Source organism: Heloderma suspectum, chromosome 5 (genome assembly GCF_057233095.1).
Source record: "Heloderma suspectum isolate Gila_16-S chromosome 5, 16-S_ref, whole genome shotgun sequence".
In the NCBI taxonomy this organism is placed as follows: domain Eukaryota; kingdom Metazoa; phylum Chordata; class Lepidosauria; order Squamata; family Helodermatidae; genus Heloderma; species Heloderma suspectum.
The window spans coordinates 141,877,394-141,898,735 of record NC_139462.1 but is presented as its reverse complement, the minus strand read 5'-3'; the positions used below and the strand labels follow the sequence as shown (position 1 = coordinate 141,898,735).

The window sequence follows — 21,342 nt, the reverse complement described above, 5'->3', positions numbered from 1 at the left end:
GCCAAAAGGTAGCACCCAGAACTGGTAGGCATCAGTACCAATGACAAACTGGAGGTAACGTTGGTACAACTCTTCTATGGCAATGTGAAAGTATGCATCCTTGAGGTTGATAGAGGCGAACCAATCTCCCTTGAAGAGAAGAGGGAATATTGATGCTAGAAAGACCATAGGAACTTCCTGGGAGAAATGTAAAGATTTAGCTCCCGTAGGTCCAGGATCGGCCAAAGTCCTCCATCCCTCTTCAGTACTGTGAAGTACCTCAAGTAGAAACCATCCCAAAGTCGGCGTGTGGAACTGGCTCAACTGCTCCCTTCCCGAGTAGTGTCTGAACATTGAGGTGGATGTAGGGATGTGCAGAACCCCTACCTTTTGTTCTGGGAGCGTTCCGCGGTGAGGGGGAGGCAATCCAGTCCTCCCCACCCCCCAGAATCCTCCTCGGCTGGATCTGCAGCAATTCCGCAGAGCCGGCAGCCAGCTCCGTAGCGCCAGCGATACAGCCGCCATTGCCGTGCCCTATCGCTGGCTGAGGGCTCACTCAGGACGCAAATAGTGTCCGCTATGCCATTTGCAGCCAATAGAAGGGGGTTATTTCTACTGTCAGTTTTCTGGCGATAACTGCAAAACTTTAAAGTCAAGAAAGACTTCCCCAACGCCACCAGCTGAGAATGCTGCTGTTGCAAAGGCCCGATTGTTGTGATTGATATCTGGCAGCAGAAGCTTGGAACCAGTGCTGTTGTCTGGTTGACTGCTGGGGCACGAAGCCCATGCAACGCACTGTGATATGGGCCTTCTGGACAGAGTCGAATGCATCATCAGTTTTTGCATTCAACAGGCCCTGACCATTGAAGGGCAGATTTTCGATGAGGGCTCTAGTTTCCCGTGGAAGGCCAGGTGAGGCATGGCAATGCAGGGCGATGGAACAACTAGTACTTTTGAGTCACAACTGACTTGATGGCAAGATGTATTTGTTGTCTCAGTGACTTGATTGCCTCAGATTGGAAGAGGCGGGCCAGTTCCTCCTTATCATCTGGAATATGTTCAAACAGGGAGCTATCCTTGTCCCACAAAAGTAGCTGATATTGAGATATAGCTGCCTGGTAATTAGAGATTTTTAATCCCATCCCCACCAAATAACATAATCTCCTCCAAAGCAGGTCAAGGCATTTGCCTTCCTTATCAGTTTAGTTTATTTTATTTTATTTACAATGTTTATATACCATTCCACATCAAAGATTTCGGAGCAGTGAACAACAAGATAAAAGAATAAAACCCCATAATCAAAACAACTAACACATTTTAAAAGAACAGATTCTGAATTAAAGAAACAGTGGCTGATCACTCAGGGAAGGCCTCTCAAAATAACAATGTCTTCAGAAGGCACCGAAAGCAACGTAACGTTGGTGCCTGCCTGTCCTCCAAAGGCAGGGAATTCCACAGGAAGGGGGTCACCATGGTGAAGGCTCTTTTTCTGGTGGACTCCAACTGGGCCATAGGTCCATGTGGAACCACCAGGAGCAAGCCCTCCAATGACCACAGTGACTGAGCAGGTTGGTAAAGAAGAAGGTGTCAGGTATCCTGGTCCCATGTTTAGGGATTTGTACACTAGTACTAATACCTTAAACCTGGCCTGGTAGTGCATAGGCAGCCAGTGCAGTTCCCTCAGCAAAGGACTTCCATGCTGAAAACAGGCAGCTCCTGACAACAGCCAAGCTGCTGCATTCTACACTAGCTCCAGCCTCAAAGGCAGCCCCATATAGGGATGTCGGAGAATTTCTCCACGAATCTCTGGGAGGCTGAATGCCAACGCATTCAGCCCACCGAAATTGGTGGGGAAATTCTCCGACACCCCCCCGCGGACCCCCTGGATGGGACTTACCTTGTGCGAATGTCCCTCGCGGCAGCAGGGACTTTGGGGGGGGGGAAGCGCGTACGCAAATGGCGGCGCCCATGGGCGCCGCCATTTGCGTTCCTTATTTGGGCACGGGTAGTCTACGTAAAGATTTACGTAGACTACAGCGAAAATAAGGGCAACGCAAATAGGGTTGCCCTTATTTTCGCCGTAGTCTACGTAAATCTTTACGTAGACTACCCGTGCCCAAATAAGGAACACAAATGGCGGCGTCCATGGGTGCCGCCATTTGCGTACACGCTTTTTTTTTCTTTCAGTCAGCCATGATGGGCTACGTAAAGATTTACGTAGCCTATCACGGCTGACTTTGAAAATCTAGCCGTGATAGGCTACGTAAATCTTTACGTAGCCTATCACGTTTGTTTGTTTGTTTGTTTGTTTTACACTTTACTTTTTTCTTTCGCGGCCAGGGAGACGGGCGCTCCCCCCCGGCCAGAATTTCAGCAGGGAGGGATGGGGCGCCTACCCCCCGGCCAGAATTTTGGCCGGGGGGGCGGGGTGCCTCCACACCCACCAAGAATTTCGGGGGGAGAACCGGAGCGCCTCCCCCCCCCCCGAAAAAAGCTGCGGGACCAGGTAAGGGACTTTCGTCCATCCCTAGCCCCACATAAAGCACACTGCAGTAATACAGTCTTGAAGTTACTAATGCCTGTACCCCTGTGGCCAAGCTATCCCTGTTCAGGGAGAGGCCATAGCTGGCGAACCAACTGAAGGTGGTAAAAGGCACTCCAAGCCACACCAGCTACTTGGGCTTCCAGCAACAGTGATGGATCTAGGAGTACCCCCAAACTACGGACCTGATCTATCAGAGGGAGTGCAACCCCATCCAGAACAGGCAATGAGCCTATCTCCTGGACTGGGGAACCACTCACCCACAGGGCTTCCATCTTGCCAGGATTCAGCTTCAGTTTACTGGCCCGCATCCAGCCCATTACTGAGTCTAGGCACTGATCCAGGACTTGCACAGCCTCTCCTGATTCAGATGTCACAGGGAGATAGAGCTGTGTGTCATCAGCATACTGAGGGCATTTAGCTCTAAAGCCCCTAACAACTGCTCCCAGCAGCTTCATATAGATGTTAAACAACATTGGGGACAAGATGGTACCCTGCGGCACCCCATAGCTCAATTGCCAACAGGCTGAAGTACAGTCACCCAATGCTACTGTCTGAAATCGGCCCCACAGGTAGGACCAGAACCACAGTAACACAGTGCCTCCGATCCCTATCCCACAGAGTCAATCCAGGAGGATACCATGGTCGATGGTATCAAAAGCCATTAAGAGGTCGAGCAGAATTAGCAGGGTTGCACTCCCCCATCCCTCTCTCGATAAAGGTCATCCATCAGGGCAACCAAGGCTGATTCAGTCCCTTGACTAGATCAAAACCCAGACTGGAATGGGTCTAGATAATCCATATCCTCCAAGAGTGCCTGCAGTTTCTCCGCCACAACCCTTTCAAGTACCTTCCCTATGAAAAGGTATTTGCAACTGGGCAGTAATTATCTAATACCGTTGGGTCCAGAGTGGGCTTTTTTAGGAGTGGCCACACTACTACCTAAGGACAGCAGGGACCACCCCTTCCCACAGGGAAGCATTTATCACTCCCTAAACTCAACCAGTCATATCTCCTCAGCTAGCTTTTATTAGCCAAAAGTGGCAAGGATCGAGAGCGCACGTGTTTGGTCACATTGCTGCAAGTACCTTGTCCACATCATCAGGCTGCAGGAACTGAACCCACAAAATTGGGCAGACGGTGGCATCAGACACCTCAACTGGAACTGTGATAACAACAGTATCAAGTTTGCTGCAGAGACAAGCGATTTTGTCCTCAAAGTGCGATGCAACTTTCAGCTACTCGAGGACACAATGGAGGCAGCAAAATAAGCCTTCTTTGCTGCCTCCACTGCCACACAAGAGGCACGATTATGTGCTCTAGAGTGTGCTTGGTCATCTTCACTTTGAGTCTTATGCCATTCGCGCTCTAGCCAACGTCCAGCCTGTTTCATTGACTGCAGCTCCCCACTATACCAAGGAACGGAGAGGGCTCTGCAGCGCTGGAGAGGGCACTCAGGTGCAATCAAGTCGATGGTCCTCTGCATCTCACTGTCAGGGTTGGGGAAGAATGTGCTCTCTGAGATTTCCCCTGTGCCACTTCAACAACCACTGAATTCGGGGCACAGTGTTTAAGCAGGTATTCCACATTAGCTTCCTGCAAACAACACATTCCCTCAAAGCACTTGGACGTTGGTGGCACAGTGGAGGGGGCTTTCCAGGATTGTTTAATAGTCTCTTCCAATGCAGAAAGGAGAGGTATGGCCACAGGTGGAGTTAGCTCTGCATTCACAGCACTGAAAACTGTATCCTGCACTGTGGAGGTCACTTGCCGGGTTTCTAAGCCCAGCGACTGTGCCATTCTCAGAACCCAATTAGAAAATTGTCCAGGGTCCTCTGATGGAGAGATGACATCATTTTACCTGGAAAGAGAATGAGGTGAAGAAATGGACAAAGGGCAGAAAAACTAAGACATGGTGTCAGATGGATAGCCTTCTATACCAGAGAGTGGGGATTCTCCTGGCCGAGCCTGAGGCAGGGCTTGTTTGTTTGTTTGTTTATTTATTTCATTTCTATACCTCCCAATAGCCGAAGCTCTCTTTATCAGCCTCCTTGCAAGGAAGTGACGAAATGTCACCATTATTGATTTGTGGTGGTGGCTGTAGCATGGCCAGCAGTTGTTCGGGAGGCAGAACAGCCTGCCACTGAGGTGTTCGTAGCCAACGGATGCCAACAGTACCAACTCACTTCCCAGTAGGGAGGATAATGATGACAAGAAGGACAGTAGGGGCCGTAAGGATCATCACAGTCTTCACCCCAATCATGTGGTCTCCTGTATCTGAACCATTCTCTATCACAGCTCTGCTCGTAAAAACTAGGGGGATGACCTCAGTTGAAAGAAGCAACCAAGTAAAGTTGGTTAAAGTAAACCAAGTCCCGGACATTGATCTCAGAATGTTCCCTACCATTGTGGTTGGTACAGACAAGGTGGCAAAGTGGGTGGATTCACTCGGGTAGGGTCCCTAATCTCACCCTTCGATATTGATGTGATCAGAATGGGGTCCACCACAGCTGTTGGATTCAACATAGGAATTGGTGAGAATAACATTGGTGGAATGGTACAGGTATCTATCCCGAGGCATTGGTGGAGCAATGGGAGAAGCAGCTGATACTGTGGGTCGCTGACGCCAGAGCTGAACTGTCAGAGCCAAATTGGGAGGAGTGGTTGAAGGCAAAGAACACGCTCAATCCCGAGTTGGGGTGCTGGGAAATACAACCTGTACTGAAGGTCACTGTCGATCCCAAGATGCCAGAACAGGATTGAGAAGAGCGGCAGTGACCGAAGGATGAGCTCGGTGCCTAGTAAGGTCATCTGACTTTTTAGAAGCCTTTTTCTTCTTTCTAGGTTCAGAAGACATACTTGCTTGTTTTGAAGCTTTAGCCTTTTTGCTCAGCTTAATCAGTGAGCAAATGAAAATGCCAAAGATCGGCCCAGAGTTGGGGGACCTTTCAAACTCAGAGGAGTACAATGTCAAGGGGAAAATATCCCCAACACTGGAGCAGGCTTCTGTGTGGAAGCAAACTGCCTGAGGGCAAGGTTGGCTTCTCTGCCATATCCTTTGGCTCCTCCGCTGCTTCCAAAGCTTTTTTCCAAAGAGCAGCTTTCAACTGATCAGAACAATTTTGCCTCACCTGCTTTGAAAAAGCTTGTCAATGAGGTCAAGCCTCAACAACATGGCCTTCTCCAAGACGAGGCAAAGAGTATGTCCATCTGTCAGCGGTAACTTGCCTCATAACGGATACATTTTCTAAACGGCGCCTTAAGGGCAATATACCCTCACAAATACAAATAAAACAACACAAAAGAGTAAAGGTAGAAAAACCCTGATATTTAAAAAAATAATAAAACCTCAGCTTTTTAAGCGCTTTCAGAATGAACTGAACACAAGAGAAGTTCCCTCATGACGCTGAGGTGGTCAAAAGAGAACTGATGGAATAAGTGGGAACCCACTAGGGACATGTGCACTGGGATGGTGGGGGAAGAGTTCCTGCCAAAACTCCTCCGGTACAGAAGTTTCCCAAATCAAGGCTCCACACAGGCACAGAGCCCATATGTATGATGCACAGAGACCACAAACAAGAACTATCCATTACCCTTCAGGAACCATATAGGCCCAAACTTGTGCAATTAGCACTCTTCATTCAGCCTTCTATTGTTCGCATGGACTTCTGGAGGGGGGGCCAATATACTGAAGCAGCAATGTGTATAAGACAAGCAAGACCCCTGTATGTCATGTACTCAATATTGTGGTATTATCTCCCATTGGTCCATTGTCCCAAAAGGAGAGCAAAGGACTACCAGAATCTAATTTTATACGCTCCAATCCATAACACATTACCTGTGCATGTCCCATATTCAGCAGGTCTTATTTTTATGTAATGTGTTTAGGATCAAGATGTTCATATTTGTATTAAATAGTTTTAGCTCCATCTAGTGAACAAAAATATTGGCAGACCAATTTGAACTAAGAAAGCCAGAATGTGCTCTATCTAAAGCACCGCTAGACTCTAGTGTTTGAAGACTAGCTTGCAAGGACAATCTTTGTCTAAATTAGCTTGTCTGGCACTGAGTCAAGTAAACTGACATTCATCTGGAGCTGCTTCAGTTCTGGGGGGGGGGATCTGTAGGCCTCAAGTCCTCTCAAACGTTTTCTTTTAAATATATCAACAGCAATTAACAGCTGCTTTATATAACTTTGCCAGCAGGGAATGAAAACAGATCATAATTTGTTCTGTGTCCACCAGACAAATGCCTTCACGCAGCATCTGTTGCTTGACCTTAAAAGGGTCTCTAGAGCATGCACAGCAGGGTTACACCAGCCATGTAATAGAATGGGTTTAATTCCTTGTTTTCCAGGCAGTTTCACCATACCCTCTTGTCCCTCAGAGTTATCACTCAAGCCCTATTTATACTACAATGTTTTATACCACATTCACTGTCATAGCCCTTCCACTAAAAACAAACAAACAAAACTGGGAATTATAACTTAGTGAAATGCTGGGAAAGCTGTTTAAGAGAATCTTTGCCACTCTTCATAAGTATGACTATTAGATCAGGGAACAAGTATTAAGCTTAAATGTTAAACTTAAACTTAAGTGTTAAGTTTATTGGCCAATAGACACAATGGCAACAGAAAACCAAGGCCAGTGTTTGAATAAGTGGGTCTTTAAAATGGTTTAACAGTCATAGCTATATGAAGGAAGGGGTTAATAACATATTCAGCAGGGTAGGACTTGCAGCAACAGTGTTGTGCAGGTGGGAGGCGCTAATTCCTCTCACTGCCTTGTCTTACCTCCCTATAGTCTCTGCCACCAAGCACTTTTCTCCTCACCTTAGTTCCAATGCCAGAACTGAACTCGTCTGGGAGAATAGTACTTGAGGGAGAAGCTACATGGAGGTAAGCAGCAGTTCAGCTCCCCTCAACTACACACCCCTTTTGCTCTCAATATCATAGCCCCAGCACCAGCACCCAGGACAGGCCTAGGCTTAGACAAAGAGGCCCACCACCACCACTTTACCTGAGTAACACTATCATGTTGGGTTTGGCCCTAAGTCAGTTCCGTGGAAGTGCCTTTAGTCACTAAAAGTTTAGTGACTCATGTGAACCAATGCACTAAGCATGTACCCTTGGCTGATGGGATATCTCTGGGTACCTCCAGCTTCAAAGGGCATTCATCATTGCAGCAGAGATGGACTAGTAGAAGAGAACTTTTCATCAAAACACTTAAGCAAATGATATGAAAATTCAAAGTGTTTATTTTTTGTCTAAGTCCTCCTGGACACTAGTCATAACTTAGAGCTGTGTAAAAGTCTTGAAAAAGTTTCACTGTTAAGGCTCTAGTAAAATATAGTGTCACTGAACCAGCCTGCAGGGCATAGCTCAAAGAAGCTCCTCGATCGACCAAGCTGAAGTTTCAGTACTATCCCTTTTATATACGCTCTGTAAGCCTCGCCCCTAGCACTGAGGACTGTCTCAGTCTGGCAAAGACCAGGTAAGATAAGGAACTGTACTGCTTCCCTGCTCCCAAGGCTCAAGAGCTTCCCTGAGTGGTGCCCTATGGGCTACTTAGGTTTTGCATTATTTCTGATAGCCTTAAAAAAACTAGGCTATGGGGGCTTTTCTACTTCTAAATTCTAAAGTCCAAAGTTTGGATGAAAAAATGACAATATTTTGAGAGGACAGTGAAAATCACACCAAAACACTGAAGTGCTTTTCAACAATAAACAAAGCCCAAACAAAACAAAGCAGAAAAGACTACTTGGGCTCGGCTCTAGCTGCAATAACTTAAAAAAATATACCAAGCAAAATCATACACTAGGAGCAAAGTTTGAATGTAGTATGCATGAAAACAAATAACCATTCTTCAATGTGCCAGAATGATTGTAGCACTAGATTTCTACTCCCTGCTTCACTCCCATTTTGCCTTAACACCAAGGGCTGGTTCAAATGTAACCATGGTTTATTAAGCCAAGAACAACTTGTGTGCCCACAGGCTTCTTCTGTCCACTTCCCTAATGTGCCAGAATTCAAGATTTCCAGAGTTCATTAAACAATCATTTCCTATTTAATCCAAACCACAAAATTGTGGTTTTAATCTTGGAGAAAGGAGGGAGAGCATAGGCACAATTCTCATTCTCAACTTAATAAACCTTGGTTTATTAAACCAAGATTGTTACGTCTGAACCAACCCCAAGCGTTCATGTAAGCATTTATAGGACTCTATAGCAAAATCAACAGGAGGAAACTATGGATCAGCCACAACCAAATGAATTATTTTGTGTAAACAGCATGATTTTGTTGTCCTAGGTGAACACAAGCAATGGAGAAAAACATGAGTGGATGACCTGATGCTTATTTAGCTCACTGCTGAGAAAGTAAACAACGGTTCTTTACACAATAAATAACTATATCTCAATTGTCTTTGTAAGACATAAACTCCCTTGGTTCTATTTCAACCTGACAAGTATAAGCATCACAAAATATCCTACCTCATATATTTTATGGGCTCTTACTATGCTATTTCACACCTCACAAATCTTTTAGCACACTAAACATGTTAATTTGTTCTTGTATCCTAAGTGACATTTGCTGTTCAATTCCAGGTTTTAGAACTAATACAATATATATTACATTATACAATACATTATAAAGACTAATGCCATTTTCCTTTTCCCTTGAAATCATAACACTATAAATGTTTTGAAGGCTCTTTCATAATAAAGGAACTTGCTTCAGTGCACCAAGTTAGAGCAGGATGACTGCACCTGCAGCCTACAGGTCTATCCGTATTGGATGAAATGTGACAAAAATGCACCACACCACTCACAGAATATGAGCCTCGGAATAAGACACTCAAGTGCAGATTCAGACAGAATTCATGTAGATGAACCAGAATACTGGCAGCACTACTCATATCCATATAGGTTTCTTTTAAAAATAATAAATAGAAATTCAGAAGTGGTCTTAAATTCATACCACCAAATATCACCTGCTCTGGCAGTGCAATGTGCAATGATCTCTTAATGTAGAAAAGGGAGCTTCTTTTAAGGCTCTTAGCCAAACTTCCATTCAGTCACAATCAACTCTGCGTAAGGTAATAGATGCCTTAGCAGGTAATGTCTCCAATACAACGGGCAATATCCGACATTGCAAACATGTTTTCCACTAATACAACAGAAATGTCAATTCCTCTCCTCCCCTCTGCAGCCCCCATGCTCCCAAATCGCTCTAGAAGGTATCCATCCTAACCCTCCACAGCAGATTTTGGGTGGCGCAGGGTTGAGAGGGAATCTGTTCTGCTGACAGATGCTAGTCCACTGACAGACAGACATCGCTGGATAGAGCTCCAAGTATTCTAATGTAACTCAAAAAGGCATGAATCTAGCAAGGTGAATGGCTATACCTATAAACAGATTTATAAACAGATATATGAACACTTGCATACTTATTTAATATACATTCAGCATAATTAGCATGTACATTACAGGCCATCAATTTCAGAGAAACCTTCTCAAGTGGCTACCAAGATGCAGGTGTACCATATTAACCAATTATTAACCAGTGTAATTAATTAGCAATTAATTACACTGGGCAGTATCCAACTGTGTCATTCCACTAGCAGACACTAGGTTCTGAACGATGTGCAAAAATAGAATCCAAATAAAGTTATGTCTTTGTGAGTGGCTGCAGAAGTAATTGAGCGAGAGAGCGATTGTGCAACGGAATTTTTGGTGGCGCTCCATTGGCACTATTTGAGTTTGCGGAATGACACTGTTGGATACTGCCCATTTTCAAAATATCAAAGGTGACTTTCCTGCTTTCATCATAAACTGTGCAACCTTCCCATCAGCTACATTGCCTGAAAATATAACAATATAAGTAGTACAACCGCTGATTCTATTTAAATAAAAAGCAATCTCGCACTTCTTAAAAATTCAGATTTATAATGTATGGGATTATTACACTTTCCACCTACCACAACAGTTAGGACAATCTGGATGTTGTTGAGAATTCATTCCATAGCCTGGAAAACAGCGATTAACCCACACAGTTTTCAGAGTGCCTTCAATATAGTAGATCTCAGGCAGTGGTGCTGTCCGTTTCCCAAGAACTTCAACTTGTTGGCTAAAAAATCGTTCTATTAGGTCTTTCGCCTGAAGTAAACAGAAATTATTTTCTTGGGGAAAAATAAAAAGCAATAATTTTCTTATCTACTAGATAAAAATATCAGTACAGAATATATCAATACCATTAACTATGTCCCAATGCTCAGAAAGTACCATATTTATTGCAAGGAAGTTCCTGTAATCCGAGATAAAAGTAAATTAATTTGTTAAAGGGCAGAAATAGGTTTGTTTCCAATCTTTCTCTGCATCACGAAGGGGACTGAGTTAAATAGCTTATTAACTGTAACCACAATGTAAAAGATTTTATCTGAATCTTTTCCTTCTTGTTTATAAGTATTAATTTCATGCACAGAAAATATAAATGATGTTGTATGGCTAATGAAACAATAAAACAAATTGGAACTATTTGTATTTTAATTATATACATCGCTATGATGTCATATCATACGACCAAGCCTCAGGCTCACGCACTCCCTCCTACCATTGCACATTGTGATTCCCTCACACATTTCATCTTTCATGGTAAATCACAGCTTGCCATTATATAAACAGGCAATCTGTGGTTTACACAAGCCATGATTTTTCTGCAAGCCAGAATTGGCAACCACAGTTTGATCCTATTTTCCCATTCTGGCTTGCAGGCAAACTATGGTTTGCACAAACTGTAGTTTGCCCAGTCGGGATGTAATCGCAAACTATGGCTTGCCATAAGAGAGTTCAGAGAAGACACAAGGGGTTGTAGCCAATGTCAGCCCTACTTAGAGTAGACCCACTGAAAAGAGTGGGACTCAAGTTAGTCATGACTAAGTCCCATTCAATGGGTCTACTCTAAGTAGGGCTGACATTGGATATAAACAAAGCAAGCAACCCTATACATCTGAACTAAGCCTATGAGTAATCACGTTCAAAGAAATGTAAGGTATTAAATATTGCTTTTCATGTTCAAGCACATCCAGAGAACCATATTCTTAAAGCATTAAAAAAAAAAACTCTATCACATACTGTTTTCAAAGCAGATCTGGGCACTGTGTCAAATGGCCACCATTCTATAAAGTCAACCTATCCTCAGGAGTGACAATGGACCTTGTCCAGGTCCACCATATTGCATAATGGAACCATGGGGCAATGTGAGATAATGTGCATATATCACTGCTATATCACTGACACTTCCTTAAAGACCCCTAGACTTCTGAGGAACATTTCCAGAATTTGTTAACAATGAGGAAGATCAGAGTAGAACAGATGAGTTTCAACATGTGGTGAGTCTAAAGAAATACAAGGAAAGTCTATGTAGAATCTCAATGGTGAACAGTAACATAAATTACAGTTTGGCAAGAAACATGACATACTGGCATTGAAACCAAATGACATTTTGCTATTTGTGCATATCAGACAGGATTTGGTCTTGACAGCTAGTGAAATCTATCAGGACAGTGCGTGGGGGGGGGGAGAGATGGCGTCATGATCGGCTCTTTGCCGTGTCTCTCCCAAGTTTCAGCTTTAAAAATACCTCTTTGAGACTGTTGTTATCTGGGTATTTGCTATTAACTTTGCTCAAGTTTTGTTGTTGTTTTCCACATTTATATTTGTTTGTTGTGCATTTGGAGGTGAGAGGGGGGTGTCAACATCGAAAGGAAAGCTTGGGAACGCTGCCTACTCCCCCCCTGGGTCACCCGGCAAAAGTTTCTAAAGATGCCGCAGAGAGAGAGGAGCTGCTCGTTTTAATAAAAAATATGTCTTTGCAGTTATCTTTCCAGTCAAAGCAGCTCAAACAGCTTTTCAATCAAAACAGATTGATCCAGGATTCCATCACTATTCTTCAAGGATCCGTAGATTCAGTGAATGTTTATCTTCAAAAGTTGGAGTCAAAAGTTAATGCATTTGACTGGGTTACTGCTCACGAATCTGCAATGAATGCCTCTCACAGTGTTTTATCTGCACAAATTTCTCAATTAGAAGCCCTTACTCGGAGAGCTAATCTGAGTATTCTTGGCCTCAGAGAGTTGGCTACAGATCTCCATTTTGCTGAACTTTTGGATAAATTTCTGCATGAGTTATTGGCTTTGCCTTCTGATTTTCCACTTGATATGGAGCATGCTTATTGTGTTCCTGGTTCTCTACAAGGTTCTAGAGCGGGAGCAGTTATCATTCTGTTTCTACAGGCCTCCACTAAAAAATATCTGTTGCGGGGGGGGGGGGAGAGAGAGAGAGAGAGAGAGACAGGAGAGCTCCGGTGGGGGCCAGCCAATGACAAGGTTATGCTCTGTCCTGATTATACTAAAGAAATTGCTGATAGAAGACAAGGCAAGAAATCTCGTAAAGCAAATTAATTTGCAAAACCACATGAAATATCCTGTCAAATTTTGCATTTTCTGCATTTTTTTTGAAGGCCAGATGAAGATGTGCTTAGGTTCTGATGCTGCAGAACCATTTCTCACTGGCATTAAAATTAAAACTAAGGATCTGTCTTCTTCTGCTCCTTGAATTTGGAATTCAGGCATTTTTCTTTAGTTACTTATCAGCATCTTCATGTTTTGTTTTGGTTTCACACTGGCATCCACTGATAACAAGTCTGGGCAACATGCCAGACCTAATTGTATTGCATTTCATTGCTTCTTTCCAATTTTTCTTCTTCTCCCTTTTTCTTTTTCTATTCTTTCCCCTCCTCTTTTCTTTTTCTCTTTTTGCATATATATAACCAAATCCATGTATATATAATTTGTGTTTTTCAGTGTGACTATTTACTTATTTTGATTAAACAAAGGTTTTGTGTGTGCGTGTGTGTGTGTGTGTGTGTATGTGTGTGTCCAGATAAAATATTAATTAAAATACCTGTTTGCTCTTTTTACTCTTTTTTATTGTTGTTATTATTTCTTGCTGGTTAAATCTACTTATTTGCAATATTGCTCTGTGTATGTATTCAATAGAGTACTCTGGTTGCACGTTGGCCCAAATGGAAGGAAAAAGGTTTTATTTTTGTTGTTGCTGTTGTTGTTGTTTTGGTTTGTTGGGGATAGCACTTTTGGGGGGTATCAGATAAAAGATGGGGACACAAATTAGATATTTTGGGAGGTTCAATTATTGTTGATATTTTTGAATATTTTTTTTCTCAGTTTCTATGCATTAAGAAATATTATAACGATGTTCTGAAATGGTTAGTCCTAAATGTAAACTAAGGATGTATTTGTTATACCACTTACTATATATATATATATATATATATAGAGAGAGAGAGAGAGAGAGAGAGAGAGAATTTGGAAGGTGTGTTTCGGCAGAGGGCCAATTTGTTTTTGCTTTTTCAATGCTTACTTAACGTGATTTCATGGAATGTCAAGGGGCTGCAAAATGTAAACAAACAGAAAAGTGTTCTTACTAAGTTAAAGGAGTTTCATGTTGAGATGGCTTTTTTTTTTTTACAACAAACTCATTTGATGGCTGCAGATCAACAGATGTTGCGAAAAGACTGGTTTGGTGTGGCATATGTTATAGATACTTCAACACGGTGTAAAGGGGTTGTGATTTTAATACATAAGCGATTTTCTATGTTAGTTCAACAGGAAATTCTTGATACTAGGAGGCGTTTTTGATTCTGGTAGGGAAGTATATGAATCAATTCATTACTATGATCAATGTATATGGGCCAAATATTGATTCTCCGGTTATGTTTCATGATTGTTTCGCTCAATTGATTGATATCGCATATGATTATTTGATTGTGAGTAGGGACTTTAATGAGGTCTTAGATCCTTTGTTAGATAGGAGTACACCTTCTCCTAAGACCCAAACTGCTGTGAGATTGGCACACCAGGCTTATATGATAGAATATGGTTTAATTAATGCTTGGAAAATTTTACATCCTGCTGACACAGAGTATACTTTCATTTTACCAGTTCACCATTGCTTTAGACTATTTTTTTAATTTCTATATCTTTACTATGTCAAATTAAAGATTGCAAGATTGAGACATTGGTAGTGTCAGATCATGCCCCAGTATGTTTGGAACTGAACGTGACGGCTTGCCTGATTAAAGACAGCCGCCGGTGAGATCACATCACTCCACTGCTGAAGGAGCTGCACTGACTACCAGTTCTTTTTCAGGCCAAATTCAAGGTGTTCGTTTTGACATTTAAAGCCCTATATGGTTCCAGCCCAGCCTATCTCAAGGAGCACCTCCAGCAACACGCGATAGGCCGCTCAACAAGAACAGGCTCGGATGGCCTTCCCTCTGTCCCATGAGCCAGGACAGCTAGGCTGGTGAGGATGAGGGAGAGGGCCTTCTCTGTGGTGGCCCCCACTCTGTGGAACTCCCTCCCTAGGGAACTCCACCATGCCTCCTTTTTAATGAGCTTCCGCCATGCATTAAAAACATGGTTGGTCAGGCAGGCATTTGGGGTGGGCTAGGGTAATTTTAGAAATGTGATGTTTTTAATGTTGAATTTTGTTGTATAAACTGTTTTTATTGTTGTACATCGCCCAGAGTGGCTGGGTGACCAGCCAGATGGGCGATTAATAAATTTAATAAATAAATAAACAAACAAACAAACAAACTGCAATTTTCTGACACTTCTAGGGCCCCCAGTCTTTAATGGCATTTTAATGTTTCTCTTCTCGATGAGAAGTTTAAAATTCAGATGTTAGCTGAGTATTTTAATACTAATGAAGGTATGGCAGGTTCGTGTGCCACTGAGTGGGAAGCCAGTAAAGCTATTACAAGGGGCCAAATTATTTCTTATGCTTCTTATCAAAAGAAACTTTTAAAAACTCAAGACATTTTTAAACAAGAAGCTGAAATCTCTTATAACTCACTTTGCCACTTCCCCCACAGCACAACTCTATCAAGAGCTACAGAATACTACGCATGAGCTAAATAATATTCTTTCACAGCAGGCGAAATTTGCTCTAACCTGTCTATGACAGAAATATTGGGAAAATGGTGAATGGCCTAGTAAGACCCTTGCACATCATCCTAAACAGCATCAACATCAAAATGTCATTTCAGCTATTAAAGATGAAAGTGGCAAAGTACCTTTCCTACAGACATAAGCTCACAGTTTTTAAAGTTTTATTCTGATCTTTACAGTACCAGTAATAAGATACCAGAGCAAGATATGGAAGCTTTTTTTTCCCCCTCAGATCAATCTTCCATGTTTAGATTCTTCACAACAGCAGCTCCTTTTAGCTCCTCTGCGTTTAGAGGAAATTATGAAAGTAATAATGAAAATGAACACTGGGAAATCACCCGGTCCTGAAAGATTCCCAACTGAGTGGTATAAAACATTTTCCAGTTTTTTAGCCCCAAAGTTGTACTGCCTCTATAACCATATTTTTGAGGCAGACTCCCTTTCTTCATCATTAAATGACGCTTATATTACAGTGATTCCTAAGCCTGGCAAGGATCATACCTATTGTGCTAACTATCGAGCATTAATTAATGTAGATATCAAAATATTAACAGCCATCTTGGCCGACAGACTAGATAAACATGTTTTGGCCGCATTGGTTAGACCAGACCAGGTGGGATTTATTAAAAACAGATAGGGGGCTGATAATCTTAGATTATTTGTTGATCTAGTTGCTTTAAACTCTGAAAGAACTGACCAGGCGGCCATCATTTCCTTGGAAGCAGAAAAGGCCTTTGACAAAATTCATTGTAGATTTATTTTTACCACATTGACTAATTTTGGTTTTTCTACAGAATTTTTGAAATGGGTAAAATCTTATACTCAGCTCAAAGGCTAATGGACTAATGGTTTATTTTTGGCTTTTTTATTTTTACTTGGGCAGGGCATCAAACAAGGTTGTCCACTTTTCCCATTGATATTCAACTTAAGTTTGGAACCCCTGGTGTGTGCTGTTAGACAAAATAGTTGTCGGTTCCAGCTTTGATGAAATTGATTAATACTTTTGGTAAATTGTCTGGCTATTCAATTAACTGGTCGAAGTTGGAAATAATGCCAATTGGAGGTAGGACTTACACTAGTGTATTAGCCAACTGGCAATTTTGACGGTGCCCAGAGTCTATTACTTACTTGGGAACAATTATCCCTAGAGATATATCTCAAATTAGTTTAAATAAGTTGATTAATGGTATTTCGTGAGATATACAGTCAGGGCCAGAAATACTGGAACAAGGATAACTGTTTTGGCAGTTGGCCTCTGTACACCACATTGAAGTTGAAAGGAAACACACCCAAATGGGAGCGAAGTCAGGACTTTCAGCTGTAATTCAAGGGGTTGGACAAAAGTGGGGCACTAACCATTCAGGAAGTACAGCCAGTGGCATACACACACCCATCGTTGGTGGCTCATAAGTAATGGAACAAACCAACATCATGTCAAACTTAAGGATCGCCTTTAATACCTGGATGAAAATCCTTGGCAGTCAATGACTGCCTGAAGTCTGGAACCCATGGACATGACCAAATGCTGAGTTTCCTCCCTCGAGATGCTTTGCCAGGCCTTTACTGCAGCTGCCTTCAGATGCTGCTTGTTTGTGGGTCTTTCTGCCTTCAGTCTTGTCTTCAGTAAGTGAAAAGCATGCTCTACTGGGTTGAGATCAGGTGACTGACTTGGCCTTTGAAGAACATCCCACTTCTTTGCCTGGAGAAACTCTTGGGTAGCTTTTGCTGTATGTTTTGGGTTATTATCCATCTGCAATATGAAGCGGCGTCCTATCAGTTTGGCAGCATTCGGCTGAATCCGAGCAGGAAGTATGGCCCTATACACTTCAGAATTCATCCTGCTGCTTTTATCAGCTTTTATCAGCAGTCAGGTCATTGATAAACACCAGTGACCTGGTTCCATTGGCAGCCATGCCATAACACTGCCTCCACCATGTTTGACAGATGATGTGGTATGCTTTGGATCATGAGCTGTTCCTTTCCTTCTCCATACTTTTCTCTTCCCATCATTCTGGTACAAGTTAATCTTGGTTTCATCAGTCCAAAGAATCTTATTCCAGAACTGGGAAGGCTTTTTTAGGTGTTTGCTGGCAAAGGCTAATCTGGCCTTTCTGTTCTTGACGTTACCAGTGGTTTGCACCTTGTTGTGAAGCCTCTGTATTTACATTCATAAAGCCGTCTGACTGTAGATGTTGACAATGACATGCCTACCTCCTCAAGAGTGTTCTTGACCTGGCTAGATGTTGTAAAAGGGTTCCTCTTCACCATGAGCAGAATTCTGCGGTCATCTACTTTAGTTGTCTTCCGTGGTCTTCCAGGCCTTTTGCTGTTGCTGAGCTTGCCAGTTAATTCCTTCTTTTCCAGGATGTTCCAAACTGTTGTGTTGGCCACTCCCACTGTTTTGCTATCTCTCTGAGGGGTTTATTTTGTTTCCTCAGCCCAATGAAGGCCTCCTTCACTCGCATGGACACCTCTTTGGACCTCATGTTGGGAGTTCCAATGAACAGCTACCAAATGCAAATATAACACTCAGAACCACCTCCAGGCCTTTTATCTGCTTGATTGGTCATGGGGTGCCCAGGAAACAGGCTACACCTGGCCATGTAGCTGCTTGTCAGCCATTCGTTCCATTACTTATGAGCCACCAACGATGGGGGGGGGGGTGTATGGCACTGGCTGTACTTCCTGAATGGTTAGTGCCCCACTTTTGTCAAACCCCTTGAATTACAGCTGAAAGTCCTGACTTCACTCCCATCTGGGTGTGTTTCCTTTCAACTTCAACGTGGTGGTATACAGAGGCCAACTGCCAAAACAGTTATCCTTGTTCCAATATTTCTGTCCCTGACTGTAGATAGATGGGCATCTTTAAAGTTGAGTTCATGGGGTAAGGTTAGTACACTTAAGATGAATACTATACCTCAAATTATTCATGTTATATGTGGGATCCCCATATTATACTTGGAAAATATTTTTAAAAACTTAATGCTATGTTTCATAAAATCTTTGGGGGTTCCTTTCCACCAGGAATGTTTTTGAAAAGGGTGCAACTTCCAATTAATGAAGGCAGGTTCGTTTTTCCAGATCCAGCTACATACCATCGGGCTTATTTGCTGACATGTACCAAATTTTGGTATTTTACACTCAGATTTGATTTTCCACCTTGGTCAGTGTTGGAATCTTCTTGTCTGGAGCCTCTCTTTAAATGGATGGCATTAGGTTCTTGGTATATTAAGGCAGACAGAGCTCCTCCCACAATTATGGCAGTCAGAGATCTGTGGCATATAATGTCACGCCAATTACACTTTGATCCATCTTCCCATGCCAAATTGAATTTATGGGAAAACCCAGATTTAAAAATTGGAAAGAAAATGTTTTTATGGCAAACCTGGACAGATAAAAGGATCTTTACCCTGGATCAATTAGTGGCTATTGACTGAGTTTTTGCTATTTAAAACTTGGCGAGATAAATTTGGTTTGCCTGCTACAGCAGAATGGCAGTATTTGCAATTGAAACGTTTGTTAGTATCTAGATTCAGGTCCTGCTGCTTTTACTGCTTCGAAGTCTCTTTCGTTGCTGGTAATACTCAGAAGCTGACCAGATATATCTACCTATGATTCATGTTTATAAATACTTACTGTCAATAAACAAATATGATACATGTGGTTTACAGCAGGAATGGAATAGGGAATTGGAATGTCCTGCATTGTTTAATCAACGGACCGCCGTTTTGGTGACTGTATCAGATATCTCTATGGATCTTCAGTTATGTCTTATTCGGCAAAAAATTTTGTTTCGGGTCTACTGGACACCACAACATCTCTTATCAAACAGACTTGTCAAATTCAGCTAATTGTTGGAGGCTTGTCAAATTGACAGGCTTGTCAAATCCAGCTAATTGTTGGAGGTGTAATGTAGTCAATGCTTCTCTTATTCATATGTTTTGGAAATGCCCAATAGAATCATAGAATCATAGAATAGTAGGGTTGGAAGGGGCTTGTAAGACCATAGTTGCCTCCTTTGGGGAGGAAGTTATTATACAGGTAAATTTTGTATTGGAAAGCTCTTTTCTATTTACTGATGTAAACATTCTCTTAAATTACTTAACTGTTTTTTGGAATGTGACACATGGTCAGTGTAAAAGGATTTTTTGCACCCTTGTGGTTGCTAAAAGACTGGTATTATGACACTGGAAAGATAAAAGCTCACCACCTATAATGCAATGGATTGAAGACTTATCAGTGCTAGCAACATTTGAAAGAGTGGTATATAGGTGTAACTTGCAAAGGGACTTATATTTGGATATCTGGTATGTGTAACCTATTTTTTCCCTCTTTTTTTCTCCTTAGAATGTTTTAATATTTGAAACTGAGGATTTTAGAATATGTAATTTTTATTTTTATTTTTTATTTTTTAATGTTTTCTTGTTTGTTTCATTTTGTTTGGTTAATATTCACAATAAAAATTTGATTAAAAAAAGAAGTTTGGTAAAGATAGGCTAAATTCTGCTTGAATCCTTAAATATGCAAACTGATTTAGCCATAGCAATACAACCAATACTGATAATACCATGATCATATTATGTTGACAAAAACAGATGAATGTACAAAACAGTAGCTGATGTAAAACATAAATGCAATCATCATTGAAGCTTATTTGTATGTGGGCCCAGTCTAGATACAGCTCAACTCTAGCTGCTGAATTTCTATTGCATATGAGTGGTGATGGTTGTGTGCATGTACAATGCTTGGAATTGTTCTTTCCCCCTATCCCACCCACCCCCACACCCCTCCAAGAGGTGACTGGTACTGTCAGAATCAATAGTGCCAATCAACAATTAGATAATATATATATATATAGCGCAGAAGCAATGTACGCACCAGTGATCAACACACATTTCCTTATGAATGTGCAGCTCACATCCAGAAGACTATAAGCCACCTTGGGAGGGCGTATAGTCTTGGTGTAAGCCAACTTGGGAGGGCTTCTGCCCTGAAAAGCGGCCAATAAATATTTTATATAAATAAAGACTAATCTGTACATAAACACCCATTTCCAAATTGGAACATCTGTCTGAAGTCCAGAAAAGCTCCAAATTCACAAGCTTCTCCGTTTGTGAAATGTGAGAGGTGATCTTTGCCTTTCTATAAATAAAAATGAATGCCACTGGTTCACAATTTTCTGGGTCACAGGCACTGATACTACAAAATAACTGTATTTATGAAAATTTTAAAGCACTGTCATGAATAGCTTGGGGAGGGAGTATTTGCTCAGTGTGCAGCAGAAGACACACACCATTTTTTTAAAGTACAAGTAGCATAAGGCTATATTTAAAGTATTTTCTAAGCTAATGTTGCTAAATATGTTTTCCTAAATGCTTGCTTAGGAAAATTAATTGTCTTCTGAAGAGTTATCGAGTTAAATTGGGGGACGAAATTCATCCACTGAAGCATGAAACATCTGAGATTTTAATCCACATTGACATGCACAGTTTAACTCTATTTTAATGGAATTGCTACTAACACCTCCACAATACGAAAAGTGAAGCTCTGATAATTTTAGGTAAGGAATTCAAAGAGATGTTAAGTGCCGATATATCATTGCAAGAGACAAACAGGAGACTTTGGGAAAAGGTTGCGATTTCCTTATTTTCCTCACTATTATTAATAGCCAATAAAAAGGCACTGCATGAAAGAAAACTAATGGGAAACAAAGCCCAAGATGTTGTTCTAGATTCAAAACACTCCAGTACAGAAAGATGTGCTCTTCTCCTGGATGCTGGATGCGCTCAGGAG

General features: G+C 41.9%; 1 protein-coding gene across 1 annotated transcript in view; it reads right to left on the bottom strand.

Annotated features, from left to right (window-relative positions):
- Positions 1-21,342, bottom strand: part of ZPBP (zona pellucida binding protein) — a 54,542-nt gene that overhangs the window by 3,170 nt on the left and 30,030 nt on the right. Inside the window, exon 7 of the mRNA XM_084857701.1 lies at positions 10,498-10,675. Coding sequence (XP_084713827.1) covers positions 10,498-10,675 — 178 coding nt within the window. The remainder of the gene's footprint in view (positions 1-10,497; positions 10,676-21,342) is intronic.